This window comes from Micropterus salmoides, unplaced genomic scaffold (assembly GCF_014851395.1).
Source record: "Micropterus salmoides isolate LMB-PRFRI ecotype aquatic unplaced genomic scaffold, ASM1485139v1 Ms_hic_scaffold_23, whole genome shotgun sequence".
NCBI lineage: Eukaryota > Metazoa > Chordata > Actinopteri > Centrarchiformes > Centrarchidae > Micropterus > Micropterus salmoides.
This window is the reverse complement of record NW_024041484.1, coordinates 852466-862855: the sequence shown is the minus strand read 5'-3', so window position 1 is coordinate 862855 and position 10390 is coordinate 852466. Positions and strand designations below refer to the sequence as shown.

The 10390-nt window shown below is 42.3% G+C and overlaps 1 protein-coding gene across 1 annotated transcript in view; it reads right to left on the bottom strand.

Annotated features, from left to right (window-relative positions):
• Positions 1–365: 365 nt before the first annotated feature.
• The window catches only part of LOC119918500 (protein bicaudal D homolog 1-like), a 61504-nt gene continuing 51479 nt past the window's right edge, over positions 366–10390 (bottom strand). Inside the window, exons 10-11 of the mRNA XM_038739279.1 lie at positions 3226–3377; positions 366–2532 (exon numbers count right to left, since the gene is read on the bottom strand). Of these exons, the coding sequence (XP_038595207.1) occupies positions 1500–2532; positions 3226–3377 (1185 nt within the window). The 3' untranslated portion in view covers positions 366–1499. The remainder of the gene's footprint in view (positions 2533–3225; positions 3378–10390) is intronic.

The window sequence follows — 10390 nt, the reverse complement described above, 5'->3', positions numbered from 1 at the left end:
TGTATTGGGAGTTTTCTTAAAAACACAATTTCTGTCTATACAACCACATTCCAAATATAAAGAGCTTGATAACTTTGTGGATGAAAGATCCTTTTGTTACAGATTAATAACTCACCACTCTGAAACTCTCGCTCCAGTCCATGTTGCCAAGCTGGTCGGCAACATGTACAGCTGAATCGAAGCTGTTTACGGGTTTCTCGCTGACCCGCCCTTTTCTGCTTCTGATTGGCTAGTAGTCTTTAACTAGGAACTGGCATGTGCAACTCCCAACAAAGATCACTCCATAGCTAAAACGAAGCCTTCAACACACAGGGTGAAAAGAGAAGCTGCAGCAATGTGCAGTATGACAAAAAATATGGTGATTTTTGAAAATGAAACCATGTAAACCTCTTCTGGTACAACCCCTAAATAAGTTATATCTAGATGGCAACAACAGCACTGTTCACAGAGATGTTGTTGTGATATAAGCTCATTTACATGCTTGGTGTTGATGTGTGTTTGGTATGGATAAAAATGGTTGGTTTGAGATTCTAGCTGAGCCTTCTAGCTTCACAGAGGTGTGTAGCATGGATAGGGTGACATAAAAGTATTTTTTGCCAACAGTTCCCTTTGAATGTATTTCATTACAGTGTTATCATTAGTTTGTGTGACTGTAGTGTATACTTTTGGTTGTGTTTAGGCACTATTAAAAGAAACAAAAATTCTGGACCCCACTAATTTCTAAACCATGGTACCATCACTAAATGCAATACCACAAATTCCTTTGAGGAGAGATAATCTTCTCTCGTCCCTCTCTAGGACAACATTCATCTCGCCCCACCCTTTGAGTGTGGCCATCCAAAACAGAAATAAACACACACAACTTAATATGTTTGAGTCATACTGAACCCTTAAGCATCCAAGTACCTCATCAACAAAGGACAATGTTTGCACTGAACAGCGATATTCCTATGACATGTGGTTTACAGTGTTTGTGTACACAGTGTATGAGACTCACTACCATTTAAAATAGAGTGGACATTACATTGAGTATAGAGGATGATATTTAATGTCATAACCCTCATTTGAATGTATGAAAGTGTCCACAATGTGTCCAGTCAATGTCTGAGTGTCTGTGTCTTAATCACTCCATGCATTTGTGGTTGCAACCTGAAGAACCTAAATGCTAAAAACTCTCATTAAAAAGTCTCTTAACATCCTCCTATGGACCAATCGGCAGCCTCAGAATAAAAGTAAGTTGGGGCCGCTTGTGCTCCTTATGTCAAATCCCTGAGGAAAGTCACTGAACATTCAGAAACCATTGGCCAAAGCTTAGGCACAGGAAAACAGTAACTGGGAAACAGGAAACCACTCTGCCCTCCTCTCTGTGAGCCACCACTCTCTCAGGCGACAAGGTGAAAAGAGAAAGATGATGCTAGTTGCACTTTTAGGGTCTTTTAGGCAGGAGCCTTGTGGAAAAGCCTTCAAATGGCTTATGGTAAAGGATTTACAGTAAGGGATCAGTTTCGAGGCTGGTAAGAACTGTAGTATCTGGGGTAAAGGGGTGTGTAGTGGGTGGAGTGACTGTAGGAAGTGGAGGTGCCAGAGGTGAGGTAAGAGCTAGAGGGGGTAAAAGCAGGAGAGGAACTGTAGTATGTAGAGGAATTGCTGTGGAAAGACGAAGGGGAGGGGGAGGGGGAGGAGGAATATAGGGAGGAGGATGAAGGAGTGTAGAGCACAGAGGAGCGCGTCAGGGTGGACAATGGTCGAGTTCGGGGTGAGGGGCTCCATGTGGAGCGTCTGAGCCCCAGAACAGAAGACCTGTAGGGAGAGGAGGGAGCAGATCCTGGCTGGATGGGCCTGGTGGTGGTGGTCGATGAGGGAGATGTATGAGAGTCTGGTGTGTAGTGCCTGGAGAGGCCCGAGCCACGGGGCAGAGCAGGGGAGATGTTGACACTGAAACTCTGAGAGTCAGCTACAAATGTCCGTACCCCCAGGGTCCACTGGTGTTGAGCCAGCCTCAGAGGGGTTGAGGGTGGGGTCCGTGCCGAGGGAGAGGAGGGGGCCTCCAGAGATGGGGGACTGTCTATCGCTGGAGAACCAGCCAATGAGGCAACTCCTAAAGATGATGGACTGCGAGGAGGCATGTGTGACGAAGGGGAGGTGAGAACTGAGGCCAGAGTTGCAGCAGCTGCACTGACCACAGATGGACTAAGGGGCGCAGTGGAATCATCAGGAAGAACTGATGTAGTACTAGTAAGGCCGGAAGGGGGGAGGCTGACAGGGGCCAAAGTGGAACCTTGGGTTAGGTTGGAGGCCAAAGCCGATGCCGGGGGACTTACTTTGGGGGTGATGATCTTCCCGCGGGTCAACCTGCCCCTGCGGGTGCGGTGGGTCTGCTCTTGATCAAAGGCCAAATCCTCCAGGCGCTGGGTGAGTGCCAGTTTCTGCTGGATTGCCATTCGTAGGAGGGAGTTCAGAGTCTTCTTCTCATCCTCAGCTGCAGCCAGCTGCCTCTGCATCTCATCCAGCTGTGTCATGTACTCGTCACACCTAAAGAGAGACATGTTTCCGCAGGTTGAAAGAGATACAAAATTAAAGAGGGATGGAAAAATTTTGTGTACAATAATACGAAAATTTGGGAAACACACTCTCTCGTTCTCTAGTTAGATGAAAAGCTCTCCTGAAGCAGGAAAGTAGCAAATGTTTCTTTTATACTGACAGTTTTATTATAGCTGTCCCAGATTAAAGATTTACATTGTCGAATCAGAATTGTCAAGTCTTGCCTATAGTTGACTCGTGTGTGTGTGTGAGTGTGGGGGATAGGTGACACACGGTAGTTCCGCTTTAGTCTTGAGAAGCTGCAGTCTCTATCTCTAATGAGGCTTATTTTTTATCTTTTTTACTCTCTGCTTGCCTCTGCATGCCCACCAACAATTGCATGCACATCGTGGAATATTCTTTGTGTGGTTCATCAATGGTGAAAAATTATTCGAACATTTCATGTCTCTTCCAAATCTACCACACACAATTTTGGATTTATTCACGCACAAAAGATTTATTAAAAGCTTCTTTCTTTTCATTTTTATTTACAGCATTATATGTTGATATTTATATTATAATAGGCTGTATAAAAATGAATTGGGAGAAAACCGGTAGTTCTATGTGAAATCAGCAACCTCATATGGCCAAAATGGCATGATCCTCGTGGACCTCTGCTTTAATTCCTTCTGTTTCATCGCTCACCTGGTCGCAAACATGGCCCGCAGAGAAGAGAAAGTGGCGGCATCCTCCTTCAGGGCCTTGAGCTCGTTCCTCAGCTTCATCATGGTGTCAGTCACCATGGACTTCTCCGCATCATACTTACTCTTCAGGTTGGCCAGAGCCCCCTCTGCCGTCTGGGTAAACACCACAAATACACAGATTCACTTGAATGTGCAAAATTATGGAGCGAAAACAGTTTCAAAAGGAAGAAATGCACACACAAAATGTACACAAAAGGTTCACAAATGCACAGGACAAGATTTTTTCAACAGGGAATTATCTGCAGCCACTGTTTTAGCTAATCGGAAGATGATTTACTTTAAGGCACTACTTCTATGCGGTGGTGACTTGCGGTCAAGTTCAGACCATTGTAGAATGGCTAAAACTTAGCTATTTTTAATAAATATATGAGAATTAATACCCAATTATGAATTTTAATATTCAAAAATATATTAATCCATAAAAAGCTCTCGTTTAAAAAGGGCACCACCGGAGTTGTTATTATCCTAGAGTCTCCAGACCTCTAGGTAGCTTTTAATAATTATACAATTATTACTAGTGATCAGTTTAGTGATCGCTAAATTATCTTAAATCAGTCAGTCAGTCTCATATCTAAAGGGTCAATTCTCTTGGCAGGGACGTGGAGATAGTCAACACACACAGTTCCTTGATTACAGTGAATTTATTAACTAACTAAAGCGATATAAAAGGGTGGTTAAATACATCAGGGCAATAAACAATGGCTGAACAATGAGAAATGGAGGTTCGATTGTGGGAAGCATTTGACTCATACGGCAGAGGAGAACTAATGAAAGTAAGCTATGAGTTTAGGTGTTAAAAGACAATATTAGCATTATGGGACATCCCTGACCACAGAATGTTTGTTTGGTCTTACTGCTTGTGTTTCTTCCGCCTGGTTGCTGGGAAACGGCCTCACACTGGCAGAGTCCGTGCGTTCTCGTTTAGGACAACTTAAAGCTGTCGGTCAGTCGCTTTCTCTGCCAGGGAATTTCTCCGGGGTCCGTCTCTGGAAGGCTTATGGAAGAAACTTGCAGTGGGGCCTTCCTGACCCTGTCTTGGGTCAGGTTTAAGTCGTCCTTTGTGGTTGCTGGCAAGCCTCCGTGGGCTTAGCGCGACGAAAAAGCTTAAAAGGGGAACTTGGTCGTTCCTGAATTAGACCAGTGTAACTTAACGGACTGGTAACTTTAACAAAACAAAAGAAAGAAAATAAAACAAGTAAAGTTGCTGTTAATGAGGGAAAATCGATGTCGCGGCACTTCGCGTGTGTAGCTTCAAGCGAACAAAGGCCTCGTTGCGCTGGTCGAACTCTTAGGGCGTTGCCGGGAGAGGCACGCCGGACACGTGCCGAAGCGTCCAGAGAGCAGAGCGGAAGACCAGAGCACGAGGAGAGGAGAAGAGCTGAGAAGAGAAAAGAGAGAGAGCGACGTCGTGTGTCGCTCTTTTGTTGTCTGGTGCGTGGTTTCCCGAGGGACTGCCTTTCTAAACTTAAATGTCTAAAAGAAAAGAAAATCTATTTGCGCGTATTATAATCAAATATTTTCCACAATCAAACCTCAATGGTCAAACGGTTGTACCGTTCTAAGTTAAGCATTTGGTAACAGGAAACAATTGTCCCATTATTGGTCATGACATTTATACATTAACGGCATTTCTGACGATGGTATGTAATACTTATTTAGTCCACTTGGGGGAGCTCAGGTTACATGAGGAAAGCTTAGATTAACCCAAAAAAATCTTTCCTTAGGAACTGGGGAATTCAGCCTTAAATTCAAGCTGGATAATTAAGAGTATAGTATGACATTTCAAAGAACAAGGAATTGTGTGAGAAAGTATTGTGAACAAGTATTGGTTACACATAAGATTAAGGAGTGTCCTTAATCCTGCTGAAAATAAAAAACTCTGCAAAAGTAACTTATTTAGATTCTTTTCAGCACTAATATCAACAACAGATAGCAACAACATGGTAACATAACTACTCAAATAGAGGCAAACGTAATCAAGTAACTAAAAGATTTAATTAAACAGGCTGGTTAAGGCTTTGGGGTCTTCGGAGACTGCAGTCTTTGTTTATTTAAAGTTCGGCTGTCCTGGATTATGTCACACTTAGGCGTAAAAGGGGGTGTCCCTTTGATGGGGTAATGAAACACAGAGCAATGTCAGTTGCCACAGTTACATGTGTGTGTGTGGGGGGGCAGTTTTGATAGGCTGTTCAGGGTAATGCTAATCGCTGGTTAGTGTCCCTTTTGTCAGTTTAACAGTCAGGCACCGCGTTATCAGCTTCGGAATCAAAAAGGTGCCAGTTTTATGATCAGGCTGCTCAGGCACTTAGAGAAAGCAACTTTCCCACCCCCCTTCCGTTGGGTTCTCTTCAGCAGTCTGTTGAAAGTTGATCTTTAACCCCCCTGCTCCTCTGGGAGAGGAAAAGAGGAATTTGGAGTAGCTCCAAATTTATTTAATATAAAATGCACAAATCCACACTGTTGTCCCACTACACCATGAAGAGCTCAAAGTGGGTGGAGCCGGATTGAGTCACTTAACGTCACTCCCGGATAACCAATAATAGGCAAGTGGGGGTGTGGGTGGAACTAAGGTGCCTGGTTGCTGAAATCACGCCCCCTAGCCCAACATGATCAAGTTAGCTATGACTAAGAAGCTAATGCTGCATGCTGCTCTCTGTTGCTAGCGTAGAGGTTGTTAGTCAGCTTAACCCCCAGGGGCATGTATCTTTGATGGTTGGTAGCCAGTGACTTCATCATTACCAGCTTAGCCACCGACAATTGCATGCACATCGTGGAATATTCTTTGTGGTTCATCAGTGGTGAAAAATGATCACTACTGACTGATAACACACCTGCCAAGGAAGTAGACTCTACTTTCATGGAATACGAGAGCGAAGAAGAGGAGATAGGTTGAGTGGGTATTTATGGAAATCCCAGGAGTGACATCATTGATGTGCGGTTTCGCTCCTGAAACACTGCTATTAGCACCGCTAAAAAAGGAAAAACCCACAATGATCCCTGAAACTGACAAAAGTAATAATAAACGCAGCTTGATGTTCCTCTGACTACAGTTGCACATATTATTCAGAAGTTTAAGTTCCACTGAATTGTAGCCAATCTCCCTGGAAGTGGCTGCTTTGTTAAAGGTCACTTCCTGTTGCCAGCAGGTGGCGCTATGACTACAGGTGAATTTTGGCATATACTTGTGTTCAGGGCGGGACTCGTGTAAAATTTCGTACAGATCTGAGCATGTACAGTCGAGTTACAACAACTTCCTGTGTCATGAATATTGGCATCTGGATGTGTTCAGGGACTGACTTCCTGTTGGGTTTAGGGCATCGCTCCAAGAGGCTTTTTGGTACATCTGGACATGATACATGTGCCACAGAAATTTTGTATATTTAGGTGAAACGTGCCGCGGGGGCTGCTTCATTAAAGGTCACTTCCTGTTGCCAGGAGATGGCGCTATGGCTTTGAGTGAATGTTGGCATGTGGGTGTGTTCTGTGCAGGACTCTTATTATCCATATCAAATTTAGTGCAGATGTGAGCATGTACACTGGTTATTACAACTTCCTTTTTCATGGCGAATCATCAATTTTCAAGGCCACGCCACGGGCATGCTCGTGAATGAAAACTCAACGTTTGTACGACTTTTAATTGTCAATGGGTTTAGACTGCACAGCAAAAATGAAGTCAATTGGACTAATTCTGTAGGAGGAGTTGTGTAAATCACCAAAAAGAACCATTAAATCCAAAATGGTCGACTTCCTGTTGGGTGTTGGGCATCGCTCCAAGAGACTTTTTTGTATGTCTGGACATGATACACGTACCATCGAAATTTCGTACACATAGGTCTTACTACGGGGACTGCTCTGTCGGGGGCGCAAGTTTTCTGGGCATAATAGGCTTAAGGTTTAGGTGTTTTCTTTCCTCTCATATGGTTCTTTTGTGACTGTCCACTCTGCAGGCAGAAGACAAAGACCTGAACCAAGGAGCCATTGAGGAGACCATGGTGGGAATACGTGAGATTCCACTGATAGACCAGAAGACATTGGGATTGTCCTGGAAGGCCAAGCGGTACTGCATGATCTGGACAACGTTGGCTTAGCTGCTGCCAGCTTGTTTGGCCTAATGTATGACTTGAACCTCAACAACCCTCTTGAACTTATGCTGCAGAAAGTTGTGATGGAGCTGGATAGCAACACTCTGTCAAAGAAAGCCCAGTGACTCAAAAACAAACTATAAGTGAGCTGTTGCCATTTTAGGCAATTTGGATACAACAGTTTCCCTTTCTTCTTGGAATATGGACTATTGCTGCTTTTTTATTGGACTGGACTTTTGACACTTATGCAACTCACTTGCGCTGCCTTTATGTATGTATTTGTGTAGTGTATTGTTTCCAGCAGATTATTTCTCTCAGGGCCATGTGTTTGTCAGATGTGTGAGAGCTCCCAACAGTTTGCCCTATTTTAAAATGTGGAGGTGATTTGTGTTTTTGCCCATTTGAAGCTGAAATATAGTAGTGGTGGGAAAGCAATTACGCCTTAATTTTCTTACTCTTTAGTTCCAGAACCCTTGCAGTTAAAGCATGACAATGTTGGTTGGCATTAGCAACTTCTGATAACTAGTTATTTATTATACTAACGCTTATGATATCTAATCTGTTTCGCCACAGTTAATTAATGAAGCGAAAACATTCTCAAACTTCTCATAACATTAATGTATGATATGTGTAAAACGTATAATATTAAATCAATATAAATAAGTTATATTCAGAGGTTAGAAAAGTAAGTAACTTTTACTGTGAGTAAATTTTAAATGAGCTACTTTTTTACTTTTACGTGAGTAGATTTTTATACCAGTAACTTTACTTGTACTTAAGTAAAAGTTCATCAAAGTAATTGTACTTTTACTTAATTTCTCTTTCCACCTCTGCTAACTACAGGCTGTTCATAATAGTCTTTCTTCCCACTTCTTGGCTCACTAAAATAGTACAAAAAAAGAGATACAGAGACACAAGTGATCAGGGAGTGCAAGGAGTATTTTTACTTTCTACCTTATACTTTAAGACAGGGGTCTCAAACTCAAATTGTCCAGGGGCCACTTTTGGTACTGTCGTCTCATAGGAGGGTGACAACAACATTAAAGTACTCCAATATTCTCAAAATGTACTTTTTATGACCAACATATTTTGAACATTTTCATGTGTTTACTTAAGTAATTCATATTGTGCCACTGAAGTACACTTTCATCCACAAATGAAACTGAGCATCATAAATGCAAACATCAGTTTTATACATTTCAATTTCACACTTTTTCTTTACTTTACTTTTCTAATAACTTAACTTAACCTGAACTAACAAAGGCAATGCCTACTTTATTTTAACTCTTGCCAGACACCTGGCAGCGCTTTTTCTCACACAACTGAGACACATTTGCCTAAATTGTTCAATCAGATCTGCTTTTCCCTGTGCCTTTTTAGTTCACTGTTACACTGCAAGTCAATAAGTTCCATTTGAAACAGACAACAGACTTGACTTGTTCATATTTCAAGCACTTGCTGCACAGTGCCTGTTGGTGTATAAAGTGCAGAACAACTGCTGGACCTGCTTTTTCCTCTTCTAACTTTCTTTGTTGCAGTGCATCCAGTCCATTTTTTCTGCCTGTCATAGATAGGGCTGCATCAGTTATGCCTACCACTCGGCTCCATGGTAATCCAGCACGCTGAAACGCGTCACACAGCTGCTGAAATATGTCACATGCCACAGGTGTGGCCATTGAAGTGATTGGAACACCTGAATTCAATGATTCGGAGGGGTGTCCTAACACTTTTGGCAATATAGTGTAAGTACGCTTGTGCCACGGTTGCAGGAGCTAATTGCAGCCATTCTAGTCAATGCTTGTGAGTCCACCAGACGCTGCAGCACATCCCAGAAGTGTCCCAGAAGCGGCTACGTAGCCTACTTAATCATAGTAGAAGCACAAAAAGCAAACACTAATGACCAAATCAACAAAATCTAAACATGTCAGCAAAATCAGGCAGGCAAAATGCTCTGATTCTGAAATGCTACTTGCGGGATATGCAGCCTTAAGTTGACAGAATGAAACGGGGTCACAGAAACCTGTGAAGAAGGTAGTAGAAGCACAAAAATGACAAATTAATAACAAGTCTATAATATGGGGTAACCTGCACGGTCCACTGCTGAAACGCTTCTGATATGCTTCCAGTGGACTTTGACGGATCAAAACCGTGGCGTAGCCATAACGCAACATAGGCATAATTCAGTTAAATTAAATTTTAATGATATAGCGCCAAATCACAACAACAGTTATCTCACAGCGCTTTTCATAAAAGAGCAGGTCTAGACTGTACCCTATGATGCTATTTACAGAAGCCCAACAGTTCCCACCAAGAGCAAGCACTAGGCGACAGAGGCAAGGAAAAACTTCCTTTAAGAGGCAGAAACCTCGAGCAGAACCATGGCTCAGGGTGGGCGGCCATCTGCCTCCACCGGTTGGGGGTGAGGGAGAGAGAGAGAGAGAGAGAGAGACAGAGAGGGGGAGGGGGAGGGAGTGGACTCACTGTGTAAGCCTCACAATACATGTGCAATTACTTCAAGACCTTCTCAGAGGTCGTAATAAATGACCTCGCCTATGGGGCATCAATACTATTCAATTCTTTGTTTTTCACAATAGAGTGTAACTTCTCAGTGAATGTCACATTTCTCCCAGCAGACAACATCAGCTTTTTTTACTTTCTACTAACATATATGAAATATGTTAACCTATACATACAACCTTAATATTTACAGCTGTTAACGATCATATTTTGTTCAACGTTTAGGTCACCACTTTATTTCCAATTAACATAGGAAAATGATCAAAGAAGAATGTGCTTTTATACTAAGTATATTGTCTGATCTATTTTATATAACAAAATGATTCCATACACAAGCAACAGCTTAACAAATTAAAATCATATTTTGCATTCATGAAAACATCAAAAGTAAAAGGTTACAAATGTAAAAGTTGTTTTATATTACTTGTAAATGTGTTTTTACTATAATAATAGAACCTATGGATAGAAACTCAGTGTCATATTTTGAAATCAGTAGTGTTCAGGTGT